Genomic DNA, 18,808 nt, shown 5'->3' with positions numbered 1-18,808 from the left:
AATAAAGATCTGTTCCTCCTTGGTTGATTTGAGCCAATTTGTGTTTACAATCACAAAAATCTTTTCTTTGACATTTCTTTTTATTACTTGCTGAATTTGTCCCTCGCTCAACCCCTTAAGTCCACACCAAAAAATGTCATGCACATCCTCTTCTGTGTTGTACAGACACATAGTTTTCTAAAATTTAGTTGATGCCTTAGATTATAGCCCGTGTCCCTGTCTTTAAATATTCTTTGTATGTTACATAGTAGTAAGTTTTTTCTTTTTCTTTAAAAATGGCTGATTCAGCAAATAAATGCAAAAGAACATTCATGAAGGAAGCATGGAAAACATAGATAAAAACTAATGGAGCATGAGTCATCGTCGGACTGACTTTTACTTGCTGGTGAGAGCTCAGAAGAAAGACTAGATGAATTATGTATGCTTAGTTTATGCACAACTTTGTGAAATTATAGAGAAATGGATTGATTTACAGCCATAGGGTGCATATTTCTACTGCTTGTTTCTACTGCTTGTTAATTATTTTTATCCTCTTAAACTGCTGGTTTATGTGAACAAAAAAGAAAGTTAACATCCCATTCATCATTCAGGATGTAAAGCGAGCTTTATTTTGAGTTAACAGTTTACAGCTTGGATTCAGCATGAATAGCAACAAATGGATCCTCGTCTCTGTTGCTGATCTTGAAGTGTGCACGGCCATCACCACCAACATGGATCTGCTTCCCAGTGCAGCGGCTTCCTTCTTTCTGTCCAGAAATGACATCACAGTAGGTGCCACCAGGCATGCCAGTGTTCAGGGTCACATCCAGGTCCCTGAAAGTGAATACAAAGCACAAAACATATTAAAAAATGGTGAAAGGATCGTGTGATTGGTGTGCAACACATTTACTGTTAAGTACACTACAAAAAATATGTGACCACAGATAACAATAAATTATTCTTAAACATTGACATTAGCTTAGAAATGGGAATCTAAAAAAAATGAGTGTTAAAAAGTAGATATTCCCAAAGTACATAAATATGAGCAAATGGTTAATTTTTAACTACATTTCTATATTTTCAATTATATTCTCCATTTAAAATTATATCAAATTTTATATTTTTATAAAACCACTAAAAAATCCTTACCAGTCGTCATTGTTAAAAACGATGAAACCACGATTACCACGTCCAAAGGCAACCTGGTTGCTCTGGTTGTCCCACCAGTTGGCATGAGGCTGTCCATTGACAACATTTCTGAACATGACCATGTTCCTTGAGAGGTGTGACAAAGTGAAGTTACATTAGACAGCATAATTATCCAATAAAAAAGTAAAGTATATAGATTGTACTTATGTAGGTTGTATTTATGATCCATTACACCAGTCAAAAAGAAATTTTGCTTTGAGAGGTCAACAGCATCCTCTGAGAACTCACTTGATTTGACGCCATCTGTGCTCACACACCCATCCATCTCCACAAGTCTGGTCAGGATTGATGGGAACAGGTTTGGTTGCTCCATTGCCATGGCTGGGAGGGCCCATCCAGTCATTCTGATCCTGCAATCATAGGTAAAAATATGTTTGAAATGTGCACAGTTGTACAATCACCAAGCATTATTAATTCAACAGCGGGTGAACATACTTTTCCATTCACAAAGTTGCGGTCCCAGCGGTAGCTAGACATGACCCTGGTCACTCCGTAAGGGTGGGCCAGCATGTAGCCAACAGCCATCTTGTAGAGTCTAGAGTCCCAGAAGGTGATGATGGATGCGCCACCAGCGCCATGACCTCTCTGGTTGTCATGGTTGTCAACAAAGACAAGTGCATTGCCATCAGGCATGAAGCCCCAGCCCTCTCCCCAGTTCCTGGACACACAAATACATTTTCTAAAATTGAGGAATCCACTGCTAAAACTCCATAAACTGAACAAAATATTAGCGAAACAATTATTTTGATCAATTTTTAATTTGATAATAGTTTTTGTTGGAGGCAAATTAATTCCCTTAATCATAAACAAATGTCATAATATTAAAGCACCCAAACAGAAACCTACTTTGTGTAGGACAGTTTCTCGCCGTTCCATTTTCTAAAGATGTTTCCCAGTCTGGCACCATATTTGAATTCAGTTACCCTTCCCAGATGGAAATACTCTCTTGATGTGATGGGCTCACCTCCCAGATCAATGACCTAGGATTAAAACAACAGATAATATCAACCAAAGTTACTAAAGTAGGAACTGAATCACATACTGTAAATAATTTATGAACTGACAAAATATCACACAACTTTGGATTTTTTTTTCTGTTTCGAAACCTGTGCAACCATGCCAGCTTTAATATTATAGATAACAAATGCAGAATTAAAAAGAAACTGATGGCAAATAATCCATGACATGTGTTGGCACGTTAAATGGTCATCTTTGTTACTTTATTTTCTTTTGTTTCCTTTGGGATAAACAAAATAATTTTTCATTAAATGTCCATTTAATTTCACTGATTTAGAATATATGATTTAAGTTTTGAGTTTGAATATTGGCAGAATGTGGCAGCCTAAGCACTTAAGAATAATATGTTTTCAGTATTTCATTTAACCCTATGCTGTGGCCGAATATGTTTTTATTGTTAAATTATTCAACCTCCTACAAAACAATGCAAACTCAAAAAGCTTACCTCCTGGAAAATGAAGGGTCTGGAGCCACCAGGGAACCACTTTGTGTTGAGGTTGTGGAGACGACGGTAAATATTATCCAGATCACCGGGCCACATGTGCTTGCAGGCATCCACCCTGAATCCAGCTACACCCATGTCAATTAGCTTGTTCATGTAGTCAGCCACCTTGCCCCTAACATAGTCCTTCTCAAGGGCAAGATCCAACAGACCAACCAGACGACAGTCACGCACCTGCAGGAAGTAAATGACAAAATATGTCAAAAGTTGTGTCATATTGGTGTTGCAACAGATGCAACATTATCTACATTATTAATTAAAATATGTCCATAGATGTGAGTTCATAATATTATCATTTTCTTTGTAGTGCCCTCACAAGTTAGTTAAACTTGGGATTGTTTATACATACAGATTTATGTATTAATTAAATAAAGTCTACCAAAGTGAGGGTAGGATGTTATTTTAAGCTATATGCTGAATGTAAGTGAAATGAAAGCCATAAAATTTAAATTATCTGGAGGCACAAAAGAGGGTGTTCAGACTTTTATTAATTAGTTGTACTGCCACAAACAAAACATCTATTTAATCAGATTAATTGTTGCCCAAACTTAAAATTTAATTACCTAGCAATGGCAAGCTACTGAGACAAACTTAATAACATTAATTATAAACTATCTTCATCAATAAATCATCTTTCATAGTGATGTTAATTACCTGATTTGGATCACCATAATTTTCAATATTTCCACTGCCGGTCCTGCATTTGTGATCGTTGAAGTCCAAGGAAGAAAAGGGGACACTGGGAAAGTCCTTATTGTGAGCACTGAACCAGCTTCCACATGAAGAGTGGGTTCCCTCACCACCGCCAGATCCACACATGTGGTTGATGACAGCATCCACATAAATGTTAACCTGTGATCAGACACAGGTTAGCATTACATCATGTTTCTCTCTCATTTGCAAGTAAACATCAGTATCATATGATAGGAACTCAGAGCAATATCATCTTTTCTTAATTCGTTGTCATCATCATAATGCAGTTGCTTCAACATGATACTTTACCATGCAGCAACTAAATGAAATGAATAACAGCAAATATTCCTTAAAGTCTGTAGGTTGCTTCTTTGAGCTTCTCCTAATTTTTTTTTTTCAGTCATGCTAAGTACGTATGTCATAAATAGAGTATGTTGTGTCGTCAGTTTTGCTGCAGATTTACAATGTACCATCAAGAAGATCAAGAATCATGACATTTGTTTCTGAATCATTGAAACTGTGCAGTGTTTACCCCAACGTTGTTGCATCTGGTGATCATGTCTCTGAGCTCATTCTCACTGCCAGATCTGGAGCACAAGTTGTAGCTGATTGGCTGGTATCTCTGCCACCAGGGCTTCCAGGGATTGTCAATCACAATGTGTTCATTTGGAGGAGAAATCTGAGCAACACAGAGGAAAAAACATCACAATAATTCTTGCTTTTGAAATAGATATGACCTGCAGATAATGTTATCAGGGGTACGCTCTCGTACAGGATTCAGTTTACCCATCACGAGGAGCACTATTAAGCTCATGGAAATGTGTTGTAAATGTTAAAGAACTTATCCAGTCTTAAGCTTAGCATTTGCATTTTTTGCATTATGTCTCTGACTTCTTTAGTAAATGTAACGTTTTTTTCTTCAATAAGATCTGGTCATTAAAAAAATTCAAAAAATAAATTTTAAAAAAGAGAAAAGAATTTAAAATATGAATTAAAAATGAAAATCCTGACCCGTTAGAGCAGAACAGAAATACTACTAGAATCGAAATATTTAATTGTGAAAAGGTCCAAGCATTAAGCAAATCCAGCCCAAATCCATGTCAGTCCAGTTCCATCTACAAGAACAGGACATGAACCTCTGACAGAAGGCAGGAGAGCAGGAATGCAGCTCTTTCACATGCTTAAAATATAGTGGATGGCAGCGTAGCAAAAGATACTCTACTTCTCAGTTAGTTACAACTGCACGTGCACAGACATACATACCTGAACACCACCAAAGCCATTAGGACCCAAGTAGCGTTCGCACTCTGCTGCAATGTCTGCCCAACGCCACTCGAACAGGTGGACGATGGCTGTTCTTCCATGCTTGGTATTGGGGTTGTGCTGGGCAAGGCTCAGCCCAAACAGGGCGACCAAAATGAGCAGCTTCATCATTTCCCTTGATGAGAAAGAAACCGTACTGACTTTGCTTTGTCATTGGGGTATATAAAGGCGATCTCCTCCATTCTGGACCAATGAAAAACCTTCAAGTTATCAGTTTGGAGTTTAAACAGGTGCTTCTTTCCCACATCTGTGCAGTCACATATGCCAATTTGGCCATGGGGGTCCTTTTTACAATTTGAAACATCTACAAACTCTTACCAACAACAACAACTAACCCACCATCATAATATGATCATGTCTTTAAACCTTAAAATATCACCTTTTCAACTAATTAATTGCATTAATGGATGATTTTGTTTTTCTAGGTACATGAAAATGTTTTTTAAGCCAGAAAACAAAAGTTTAGATATTCTGCTCTGATATTTGATCACCTGACAAGCAAATAATGATGTATTCAGCATTGGTACAAGAATCTCAATCAAAAACTCTGCAATGTGTCTGTCTGTTTGTTTGTGGGTTATGGTTGCAGGTGCAGATGTCTAAGTCTGAGTTAGATTTAATTCTTCACATGTTTCAAAAACCCTTTCAGTGTTTAAAATCCTATTGGAATATCTATGCACACTGCATAACCCTGATTAGTATCTGGTTGTCTTTTATGTAACTGTTTTGGATACCTTCATAAGATACTGAACAATTTTTATCTGTTTTTTAAGTATGAGGTAAGGTTTATTGATAATTTAAAAAAAAAAAAGTAAAGCTGGTGAATTGTGATAAAATCCTTCATTGGGAAATCAATGCTCACTATTCAATACATTCATGACGTGCATTACTGACTGTGGGATGAAGGGACTGGTTTGTGTGGGAGCAAAGACAGTTATCACTCCTTTTTTTAGTGACTATAAAAAAACATTTAGTTAAACATGCTATCACATGAGTGCAGTGGTGTTTAACAAGTTTCCTTAAATAGAGTACAAGTTTGACAACAGAAAGTCAAGTTCTCACCCGAATGTAAACAGTCAGAGTTGCATCAGGTTGCTTTTAAAAATGGAAAATCACAAAATTTTACGAGAAAACCTTAATAATGACTATAGATCTAAATTGACTTCTTTTGGAATGCTTTGAAACCAAACAGGGAAAATATTGCACATATTTTGCATGAATATGGAAACTGACACAGTGTAATCTGAAAATCCTTTACAGTGTTTCTGTTTAAATTGATATTTAATTTGATCTTTTTTCATAAGTAGACTGCTTGAATGAGTTGCTTTTGTAAACTAACTACATTACTGTTACCACAACTACTACTTTTTCTACTACTACTACTAATTCTACTTATACTAATACCAATACTGAGTTTGGAAGGTAATGTAAATTTTGCATTCTAGCAATGTATTATTCTATTCTATAGTCATTTAGCAGCCGCTTTTATCCAAAGCAACTTACATACACACTCATATCCCGATGTGCCATCGGGGGGGCAACAAGGGGTTTTAGTCTCTTGCCCAAGGACACTTCAGCACATAGTCAGGGGAATCCTTGAATCAATCTCTGCTCTTCCTGCTGAACTAAAGCCGCCTGCCCTATGTTTATTGTGTGAATACTTTAAGGCATTCACACAATAGTTTTCCTGTTTTTCTTTATTATTATCTATTTATTGTGTGAATGCTTTAAGGCATTAACACAAGAGTTTTCCTGTTTTTCTTTATTATTATCTATTTATTTTTATTCTTCTTACTTCTTCCGTACGTTTTTCGGCACGTAAAATCTTCAGCTGTGTTCAACCGATTTCAACAAATTTGGTATCAAAACGTTCAGCTCGTTCAGGAGAAGGGTGCTTCTATTCAACTTTTTGATATCTTCAACCAATTTCAAATTATTGATCATTTTATTGATTTTCAGCTCTCATTGAAATGAATGGGAAAAGCTGAACATTCCACAAAAACTTTCAACTCTTTCAGCCTTTATAACTTCCGCATACTTTCAGCTAGAAACACCATTCAAACTTTAAACAAGTCACAAGAAATTCAGCTGTAAAACTTCTATTTAACTTTTTGATATCTTCAACCGTTTTCGAAATATCGCAGTTTTAAAATCGTTCAACTTTTTTGCCGATCACTTTTCGCTCGCACTCTAGCTCCACTCTAAATTTTTAAAACTTTTCGCACCTCGAACAAATTCTCATAACTCCTGAAGCTTTTGCCCTACAGACACATATTATACATCAAAACCTTGCAAATCTTGTTGGCTTTAACTCAGTCAAAGAATGAAAGAGCTGGGATCTACAGATTTTGAACTACGGCCCTCCAAGCGACCTAAAGTCTGCTTTTTCCCCATTGAAGCTGCCATTGACAGAGGAAAAATGTCCTCTCAGCTCCACTTTTTTTTTTTAACTCGCTGTCATTTAAATTCAGTTCGCTCTAGGATAAAATAAATTACATCCCTGTGTTCCTCAAAGCCTTCTGCCGCTCACGGTGAAAGAATTATTTCGATATCTATAACGGTTTTCGTGTAGCGTTGAGGAGTTCAGAAGGCTCACAGAGGGTCTGCGCAGCAAAAAGTCTCCCCCCTCTCAGCCCCAGCGTGTCATTTTGGAACTGCAGTGAGTGAAGGGAGGGGCCGTTGTCATGACAACTAATAGGTCAAAGGTGTTCAGTGATGATTCAGCACTGTTAATACAGAGCTGTTTATGTCCTGTTACTGCACAGATCTTCCTCTCTGTCTGCTTCCTGTATCTGATTTGTGCCCTGATTAGTTTACCTGTCCACTACCTGTCTCATATATGTGTTCTGATCAGGTTATCTGTCCCCTACCTGTCTCTTCTGTGTGTCCTGATCAGTATACCTGTCCCCTACCTGTCTGCTTTATGGGTCCTGATCAGTTTACCTGCACTCTACCTGTCTGCTATATGGGTCCTGATCAGTTTACCTGTCTTCTGCCTGTCTCCTATATGTGTCCTGATCAGTTTACCTGCACTCTACCTGTATCCTATATGTGTCCTGATCAGTTTACCGGTCCCATACGTATCTCCTATATGTGTCCTGATCAGTTTACTTTCCCCTACCTGTCTCCTAAATGTGTCCTGATCAGTTTACCGGTCCCATACCTGTCTCCTATGTGTGTCCTGATCAGTTTACCTGCACTCTACCTGTATCCTATATGTGTCCTGATCAGTTTACCTGCACTCTACCTGTCTGCTATATGGGTCCTGATCAGTTTACCTGTCTTCTACCTGTCTCCTATATGTGTCCTGATCAGTTTACCTGCACTCTACCTGTCTGCTTTATGGGTCCTGATCAGTTTACCTGCACTCTACCTGTATCCTATATGTGTCCTGATCAGTTTACCGGTCCCATACCTGTCTCCTATGTGTGTCCTGTGTAACTGTTTCTGTGTGTTTATGTTTCTCACACTGAAGGAAACTTTGTTGGTTGTGCTATTTGGTAAGTAAATATTGTTAAACTGGCTCACTGGATGTGGATGGTTTTGGAGAAAAATATAGATTTAAAAAACTGCTACACTGAAAATGATTAAATAATTACTGGTGGACTTTTTGCCTTTTTTTTTATCATCTTAACAGCTGTAGGAAGACAAAGACATTATTAGACTTTAGACATTGTACTTCAAGGAGACATTCAAGCCTCTTGGAATGGAAAAAAAAAGTTTAATTTATGGTTGAAATAATTGGATCAATATCATGATGTCAGTTTTTACAGGTCCCAGTTTGACTCTCAGCGCTGATCACATCCATTATTAAAACCTTTATCATCATCAATCATCATCAATACTTTGAGTCTCTGAGATGATCATCAGAACTTCAGCCTCTATTAAAACCAGTCAGATGTCCAGACTCAGTATTGTGGTAAAGTTGTACTCAGATAAGTGTTGTGGAGAGTGCAGTCAGCTTTGCAGCATCTGCTGGGGTAGTAGCATCAGAACCAGAGACTTGAAGAGAATCGACAAACTGATCAAGAAAGCTGCTTCTGTGTTTGGAGTAACTCTGGAGCCGCTGGAGCTGATTGTACAAAGAAGAATGCTGCACAAGCTGATGAAGATGATGGAGGATTCTTCACACCCTCTCCACAACACAGTGATGAAAGAACAAAGTGTGTTCAGTGAGAGGGTTCTTCAGGTCCGATGCAAGACTGAAAGATACAGAAGATCATTCCTGCCAGCAGCCATCAGCCTCCGGAACAAGACCTCAAATTAATTAGTATCTACTACAATATTGAATTTCCCTTTGGGGATTAATAAAGTATTTACATTTCAGTAGCTTTTTAATTAGTTCAGCAAACACGGACTATTCTAAAACACTGTTGTTTTTTTACTTCCACACTTGATTACTTAAAATAAATGGGAAAGATTGATTTAAAAACTAACTTGTTTCTTGTTTTAGGTTGAAAGATTGTTTCCAACCTCATCTTGGATTAACTGCAATCCTTAGTGAGGGTCTGTACCCAGCACCGGCATCATTCTAATTGTCTTTAATTGGCTGGTTAAGAGCAGGAGGACAGAAATTGATCACAACTTACCTTTTTAGTACAGATTTTATATCATGTATATGTATGTACAGTATGTCACGAAAGTGAATACTTCCCTCACATTTCTGGAAATATTTAATTATATCTATTTATGGGGAAACACTCATTTATTTAGTGTTTCCCCATAAATAGATATAATTAAATATTTCCAATTAATTAAATATATTAATATACATATATATACATACATATACATATATATATATATATGCATACTTATACATATATATGTATATATATATGTATGTATAGTATGCATATGTACACACATATATATATATATATATATACATATATATATATATATTTTTTTTTTATATGTATGTATATATATATATATATATATATATATATATATATATATATATATATATATATACATACATACATATATATATATATATATATATATATATATATATATATATATATATATATATATATATATATATATATGTATATATATATATATATGTAAGTATGTATGTATATATATATATATTCATATATATGTATGTTTATATGTGTATATATATATATATATATATATATATATATATGTATATTATGTATTCACACAAATTTATTGTTGATAAAATAAAATCATAAGTAGTAAACATTAAATAATTTACGTGCTTTTTTGAGACATTTATTGTTTCAGCATTTTCAGTGTAGTACACAGTATTTTACGTAAAAAAAATGCATGAATTTCAGAAGTGTAATTAGTTGTATTTTCTCTTTTGTTGTCATTTTAGCATGGCATTGAAGGACATCCTCAATAATTCCAAAGCTAAAATTGTCCCTTTGCACATACATATCATGGAAAAAGTAAATCAAAATCATGTTACTGTTTGGGACTTCAAAGAAAACACTGCTGTCCCGGGGTTGACTAAAACTAATAGTGTGGCAATAATAACAGATGGGGACAGTCTCACCAGAATAACTCTGTTTGAAGAGTTACGCCCAAAAATTGAAATTGGGAGAAATTATATATTAAAGGACTCCTCAAGGGGGAATCAACCCTGTTCAATATTTGGATTATGAGGGAAACAAAATTCTTCAGGGCCTCGCCAATGGCTGTTGATGAATCACTGAGGAGACAGGCCTTGCTGCTCCTCAACCCGGATTCACCTTGCGTGCACATCAGTGATGCATTGGAGGAGAGCGGGTTCCTTTCCGTGGAGGGAAAAGTGATTGAGGTATGTTTGTTTTTTGTTATAAAATCCTCTGTCTCACATTGTCATAAAAATATTTTGTCTGTTGTCGAGAATGTAACAGACAGAGCGAAGATGACTCACAGGAGAAAGCAGAGAGACTGGACATAACCGAAGAACACCGACAGGAAAATATGGAAAGGGGAGGCGGGGGATTTCCTTGGACAGACACAAGACAACAAGAAACTGAGAGAAAGAGGAGGAGACAGACAGCTAGCTGGATACATACAGTAGAAGAAAAAAAAACAGGTTGTGAGACAGACAAGAGACACGGATAGAGTGACAGGAAAAGGGTTGAATGGACGAACCGAAGCCAGAAGAAAATATAGACAGAAATGACTCAGCACAGAGACATAAAGGAAAAGTCAGAAAGACAATTCAGAAATACACAGGAAAAAACAGAGAAGACAGATGCACAGAATGAGGAGGGGACACGAAGCAAGAGATTGGACAAGATACAGATATAGACATAAAGACGACTAGACAGGAGTAGGGAGAAATAAAGGGACAAGACACTGAGACAGACAGGAGAAAAAACATAGAAAAGATAAGATGCAGACAACAAAAATAGATGACATGACAAACAAAAAGAAAGGACTATAGACAGTACAAGACAGAAAAAGACAGACGGAAGACTAAACAGAAAAATACAAAGGAAAAAACAGAGATCAAAACAGACAGAGGAGAAGATGGGAACAAAGCAGATGACAGGAGAAGATACAGATGGGTGAAGACAGATATTAGAACAGAGGACAAAAGAAGGAAAAATAGGAAAAAACAGAGACAGAGGACAAGACGGACAGATAAAGGTGAAGGCAAAGAGAGATAATAGAGATATGAAGACAGGACAAGACTGATATTCAACACAGATAAAAATACAAGAAAAACAGACTGAGGAGAAGACAGAGAACAAGACTAATAGAACAAACAGGACAATAGGACAGTACATAGAGAGACAGGCAGAGAACAATTCAGATAAAATTAGGGGAATAAACATAAGACAGAGAAATACAGAATAAAACAGGAGAATATGTACAGGACAGAAAGGAGAAGGCACAGATAGACAGATGAACACAGAAAGAGGAAAGACATGGATAAACAGAGTGAAGAGAAGATGGATGAAAGACAGCTAGACCAAGGAAACATAGAAATGGGAGAAGACAGACAAGACAGAGCGAGAAAGACAAAGGAAAAGAAAGAGATGGACAGAGGATATAAGATTTGACAAAAGATACCCTTAATTACTTTCATATCTTCTTATTTATAGATGTGGCCCATCCAGAAGGTCTCTGTGAAGCAGCAGATCGTCCCTTTGAGGACCATTAAAGTGAAACAGGTAAGGTCTTTTTTTTTTTTACCTTGTTTTGTGTTCAGTCAGTCCTCTATGTGTCTGTCTGTCCCTTTCCAATCTCTGTGTAATATCCAGAAAAATATCAAGTATTTTTTCTGTCTAGGATGACGCTGAAATCCAAATTGCCCTCTGGAGGGAGGCAGCCGTGGAAACAATCAAGGTTGGGGGCAAGGTGAAAATAACACACCTGCGGAAAAATCCTGTGAGGATGGGGGCAGCTCTGCAGTCCACCAATTACACAAAAATAGAGGTAAGTTATTTCTACAATTTTCCTTATAAGATGGGACAGATCATTTTGAAATAATTAATGATGATTTAAATAGATAACAGTCATATTACAAACAATGAATAAAGAAAAGTCCTATTTCCATAAATACAGAAAGAAACTGCCTGAATACATTTTTTAAAGACATTTTGTAATTTCCGTTGAGTGCTTAAATAAATTTAAACAGAATAACATTACATTTTACAGAAAGGTGATTAATCTTTTGCATTTCACAGAGTACCGATGTAATACAGCAGCATTTTAACATGCAGATCCATGGGGTAATGGAATCCCAAAGTGCAGGAGTCCTGGAAATTCTCCTGGACCAAAAGGGGGAGTTCTTCATCCCTGTTGAGCTTTGGGAGCCATTCGAAAATATATTAAGCCAAAAAATACTTTATGCCGATTTAGAAATACTAGGGAATGAAATTGTATCTATAAAACAAGTATACAACGCAGAGGAGTGAGCAAAGAAGAGAGGAAAAAACGTAAATATTGATGTAAGCAGTTTGTAAATGTGAAAAGAATCAGTTGTGTAAATACAATCAGTTTTGTAAATATAATCAGTTTCGTTTATATAATCAGTTATGTAAATATTTATATAATGAGTCGTATGAATATAATCAGTTATGTAAATAATATAATAAGTTTTCAAATTGTACTTTTTCTGTTATAGTGTTCATTCAGTGTTATTGTTTATTGTTTTTGTGCAGCCAAAGAATATGTTTTGGGAAGGATTGGTTCAAATTAAAATAATTGGAATTTTTTCACTATTCCAGTAAATATTAATCTATCCTGCATATTTTTAACATTCTCACAGGAACAAATAGAGAGAGGACAAGAAACAGAGAGAAAGAATAAGACAGAGAGAGACAGACAGGACAAGACACAGATAGACAGGAGAAGTTATATATAGACAGACAGTACAAGACACAGAGAGACAGACAGGAGAAGTTATATATAGACAGACAGGAAAAGACACAGAGAGACAGACAGGACAAGACAGATCAAATGTATTCATGCAGAAGCATCAAAGATACTGAGCAGACTGCCAAGACATGCAGAGGAAGCCGACATAACGAGCCCCACAGTTTTTCTCTCTGCCTTCACTGGAACAGCAGCTTTTGGCATAGGTGGTACAACTTTGCATTCACTCCTCCGCTTGCCTAGAAGCTTAAAACCTCCCATCCAAGGCCTGGGTAACAAACTGGATGAAGTCAGAGCTGAACTTTACAATGCTGAGATCATCATCATTGATGAGATTTCAATGGTTTCCAAGCAGCTTTTTGCTTATGTGGATGCTCGACTGAAACAGATCAAAGGCAATAACAGACCATTTGGTGGAATGTCAGTTCTAGCTGTTGGAGATTTTTATCAACTGCCACCAGTACGAAACTCCAAACCTCTCTGCGTGCACGACCCATCTCAGCTCGACCTATGGCAGGAACATTTCCAAATGATCACTCTGACTGAGATCATGCGTCAGAAAGATGATGTTGCCTTTGCAGAAATGCTGAACAGGATTCGTGTGAAAGAAAAAGATGATGAGCTTTCTGAAGAAGACAGAGAACTGCTGACACAGACCATCACTAAACCTGAATTTTGTTCCACTGATGTTCTGCACATTTTCCCCACAAATAAGTTGGTCGAAGAACACAACTCTGAAACCCTGTCTCGGTTATTTTCTAACATCATCACTATTGATGCAGATGACTTCAAGAAAGACCCACGATCTGACAGAATGACTCGTCAAGACAAACCCTGTAAAGGAGGACGAAATGATTTACCTGACACTGAAAGTTGCAGAAGGAGCTTGTGTCATGCTCACCAGAAATATTGACATACAAAAAGGATTGGTGAATGGTGCCTTTGGTACTCTGATGAGGGTGATTACACCTGAGAAGGATCAACGCATCACAAAGCTTGGCCTGAAAATGGACAGCCAAACAGCTGCAAGACGTAGTGGACCTCCAGGTTCTGATGATCTGGTTTACATTGAAAGGGCAGAAGATAATGTGAAACAGAAAGGAGTGGTTCGCAGACAGTTTCCTGTGAAGTTGGCATTTGCTTGTACGGTGCACAAGACCCAAGGTTTAACAACATGTGCTGCTGTGGTGTCATTGAAAAAGATTTTTGAAGCAGGTATGGCTTATGTAGCTCTCAGCAGAGTCACATCTCTCAGTGGACTTTATCTGTTGGACTTGGATGAGAAGAAAATTTATGCTAACCCTGAAGTTACAGCAGCCATCCAGACCATGAGACAAGCCAGTGTGGATGACATGATGCCTCTTCTTCCTCTGAGAGAAACAATAAGCAGACCTGATACTCTGACCATCATTCATCACAACACAGAGGGTCTACCGTCTCACATTGATGACATCAAGCGACATCATGAACTGTGTCTGGCTGATATATTGTGTCTAACTGAAACTCACTTACAGGGCTCTTTTGTTGCAGACAGTCTTCATCTGGATGGATACAACATGTTTAAACGTATCAGACACATGTCATATACTAACCTTCCTCAGATGGCCAGCAGAAGTGGTGGTGGTGTTGCTGTTTATGTGAGAAACCACTTTCAGATGTGTGAAAAACAGTATTTGCACAATGTGACTGATCTTGAGTTTGTAGTTCTAAAGGTTGAAGCTCCGGTCCAGGCCCTGATTGCAGCATTGTACAGACCTCCCAAGTACAGTTTGAGACCCTTCTTGGAAAACATGGCAAGTCTGCTGGTTGCACTAGAGATGTTGAACTGTCAACCCATAATTGTTTGTGGAGACTTCAATGAGAATCAGGAATCCAGTTCCCCAAAGCCGATTTTGGAGTTGTTTCAGTCCAAAGGTTATACACAACTTATCACATCTGCAACCACCGACCAGAACACACTACTTGATCTGGTTTTCATTTCCCAGCCACAGCAATGTCTCCATTCTGGAATCATGAGAACACATTGGAGCTATCATAACCCAGTGTTCTGCATCATTTGACCAGCAAATCATGAAACTGTCTTGCAAGCTAAATAATCAATTGCATCCGTAAACATATTATAGAGTTTGATTGTATGGTGGTACATGTTGGCATATGTTAATTATAGAAAGAAAAATGATACGAGGTATGTTTGATAATACAAACAAATGGAACACAGCTGTTATGTTAAGGTTGATGGTACAAAGTAATTAAGGTTACAGGAATGATAATACAAGGTAAGTATGGTCAAAGAAATTGAATGCTAATAATGGCAATAGATATTAAGCAAGTATGATGAAAAGAAATAATTGTACAAAATAATGGTTATAGATATGGTTAACAGTAAACTTGGTTAAAGAATTCTTTACACTAATTATGGTAACAGATTTGGAATAAGGTAAGAATCGTCAAACAATTGTACATCCTAATTATAGTTTGGTATCATGTTAAAAAGTAAATATGGTTAAAGAAATCATTGTACAGAGTAATGGTTACAGAAATCATGATGTAATTATGACAATTCAAATTACAGTATGGAATAATTATGTTAACAGATTTGGAACAAGGTAAGAATCAACAATCAGTCGTACACCTATTTATAGTTTGGTATCATGGTAAAGGAAATCATTGTAAAGAGTGATGGCTTCAGAAATAATTATGTAATTATGACAATAGAAAGTAAGGTATTGAATAATCATGTTAACAGAAATCATGGTATAAAATGATCATGGAAGCAGTTATTTTGGCCTGTGCATTTACCTGGGTGGGTTTGGGTTTGGGTTGGTAAATGCATAGGCCAAAACCTTATCAGCAGCTGTCAGCTGCTAAAAATTACTATAATCAGGGGTGCACATAACAACCATGAGATCTCCCATCTAACCAGTTTTCCTCATGTTGCTTGTCAGCTGAGGCCGAGCAGCTTCTCTGGCTACAAATAAACTAAAACTACAGTCAGAACCAAAAAAGACATTTAAAAAAAAAATTTATTTGGGTTTTTTTTTTTTTTTTTTTTAAAGTAAACTAGCTTTAAGCTAGTGACATGCCCTCTAAACTGTGGTGCAAGATTTGCTGCCCCCATCCACATCTAACAGACAAAATTTTAAAGGCTCAGAATTTCAATCTTCCTTTATTTGATTAGCATAAGATAAAGGAGCACACAAATGTAGCAAAAGCCTTTGCTAATAGTAAGGTAAGCAGAGAGGAGATGCCAAGTCACCCACTTACCAGATGAGAAGACAAGCTGGGTTCAAAACAGCAGCAATGCTTAGTTTATGTAAAATTTTGAAGACCACATCCATCAGCCTTCAGAAAGAGAGGCTGACCATGGGAGAAAGGCTGACAATTGGAGAATGAAAGCATTAACATGTTACAAAACTGTCTTCCACTGTTTTCAGTTCAACTTTCAACCCCTTTTTACTCCTTTTAAACACCGTTTCAGGCTTCAAGCTTGTACTGCTTGCTTCATCTTCATAGATAGTTCAGTTAAATGCTTCAACCAGGATATTTCAGCCATTTTTAACTGTTTTTCACTTATTTTTTGCCATGTTCAACTGTTTTGCACTCATTTCACAACCTTCAAACAATTTCTACACCTATGCGCATTACAGTTTAGCATTACAGTTGAGCATTACAGTTCAAGCTTTCAGCATGAAAGCATTCACACTTCTGTTCTGCAAGAACAGCAATTTTTCTAGTTGTGTGAATGCTTTAAGGCATTCACACAATAGTTTTCCTGTTTTTCTTTATTATTATCTATTTATTATTTTTATTCTTCTTACTTCTTCCGTACGTTTTTCGGCACGTAAAATCTTCAGCTGTGTTCAACCGATTTCAACAAATTTGGTATCAAAACGTTCAGCTCATTCAGGAGAAGGGTGCTTCTATTCAACTTTTTGATATCTTCAACCAATTTCAAATTATTGATCATTTTATTGATTTTCAGCTCTCATTGAAATGAATGGGAAAAGCTGAACATTCCACAAAAACTTTCAACTCTTTCAGCCTTTATAACTTCTGCATACTTTCAGCTAGAAACACCATTCAAACTTTAAACAAGTCACAAGAAATTCAGCTATAAAACTTCTATTCAACTTTTTGATATCTTCAACCGTTTTCGAAATATCGCAGTTTTAAAATCGTTCAACTTTTTTGCCGATCACTTTTCGCTCACACTCTAGCTCCACTAAATTTTAAAAACTTTTCGCACCTCGAACAAATTCTCATAACTCCTGAAGGTTTTGCCCTACAGACACATATTATACATCAAAACCTTGCAAATCTTGTTGGCTTTAACTCAGTCAAAGAATGAAAGAGCTGGGATCTACAGATTCTGAACTACGGCCCTCCAAGCGACCCAAAGTCTGCTTTTTCCCCATACAACCTGCCATAGACAACGGGAAAATGTCCTCTCAGCTCCACTTTTTTTTTACCTCGCTGTCATTTAAATTCAGTTCGCTCTAGGATCAAATAAATTACATCCCTGTGTTCCTCAAAGCCTTCTGCCGCTCACGGTAAAAGAATTATTTTGATATCTATTACGGTTTTCGTGTAGCGTTGAGGAGTTCGGAAGGCTCACAGAGGGTCTGCGAAGCAAAAAGTCTCCCCCTCTCAGCCCCAGCGTGTCATTTTGGAACTGCAGTGAGTGAAGGGAGGGGCCGTTGTCATGACAACTAATAGGTCAAAGGTGTTCAGTGATGATTCAGCACTGTTAATACAGAGCTGTTTATGTCTCCTGTCCAGCTTAGGCCTCAACAAGAACATTTTAACCACGTTTAACTGTCTTTTACTCATTTTTCAACCGTCGTCAACTGTGTTGCACTCATTTCAGTTCAACTTTCAACCCTCTTCACCCCTTTTAAACACCATTTCAGGCTTCATTACTTGTACAAATGGCTTCAGCTTTATATATACTTCAGCTAAAGGCTTCAACCAGGATATTTCAGCCATATTCAACTGTCTTCCACTGTTTTCAGTTCAACTTTCAACCCCTTTTTACTCCTTTTAAACACCATTTCAGGTTTCAACACTTCTACTGCTTGCTTCATCTTCATAGATAGTTCAGCTAAAGGCTTCAACCAGGATATTTCAGCCATTTTTAACTGTTTTTCACTTATTTTTTGCCATGTTCAACTGTCTTGCACTCATTTTACAACCTTCAAACAATTTCCACACCTATGCGCATTACAGTTTAGCATTACAGTTCAAGCTTTCCGCATGAAAGCATTCACACTGCTGTTCTGCAAGAACAGCAATTTTTCTAGTTGTGTGAATGCTTAAGCATTCACACAATAGTTTTCCTGTTTCTCTTTATTCACGTTTATTATTGTGTGAATGCTTTTAAGCATTCACACAATAGTTTTCCTGTTTCTCTTTATTCACGTTTAGTATTATTAGGGTCCGAGCCATACGAAGTATGGCAAGGCCCTATTGTTATTGTAATGTTTATTAGGGTCCGAGCCATACGAAGTATGGCAGGGCCCTATTGTTATTGTAATGTTTATTATTAGGGTCCGAGCCATACGAAGTATGGCAGGGCCCTATTGTTATTGTAATTAGGGTCCGAGCCATACGAAGTATGGCAAGGCCCTATTGTTATTGTAATGTTTATTCTTCTCAGCACAACTCACTCAATTTTGACCCCCTTAGACCCCGTGAAAAGTTGCGAAACTTGGCACACACCTCAGTCCCGGC

The 18,808-nt window shown here is 37.1% G+C and overlaps 1 protein-coding gene across 1 annotated transcript; it reads right to left on the bottom strand.

The window, feature by feature from the left end:
• Positions 1-623: 623 nt before the first annotated feature.
• Positions 624-4,831, bottom strand: LOC306758901 (alpha-amylase; the record flags this gene model as incomplete). The annotated part of the gene is made up of 9 exons (XM_079244327.1): positions 624-813; positions 1,129-1,254; positions 1,417-1,538; positions 1,624-1,846; positions 2,035-2,168; positions 2,651-2,881; positions 3,362-3,559; positions 3,933-4,079; positions 4,664-4,831. 9 exons carry the CDS (start codon positions 4,829-4,831, stop codon positions 624-626), a joined length of 1,539 nt encoding a protein of 512 aa, XP_079100453.1.
• Positions 4,832-18,808: the final 13,977 nt, after the last annotated feature.

Source organism: Telmatherina bonti (genome assembly GCF_933228915.1).
Source record: "Telmatherina bonti genome assembly, chromosome: 7".
NCBI lineage: Eukaryota > Metazoa > Chordata > Actinopteri > Atheriniformes > Telmatherinidae > Telmatherina > Telmatherina bonti.
Note: the sequence above shows the minus strand (reverse complement) of the source record. Positions and strands in the feature narration are given on the sequence as shown.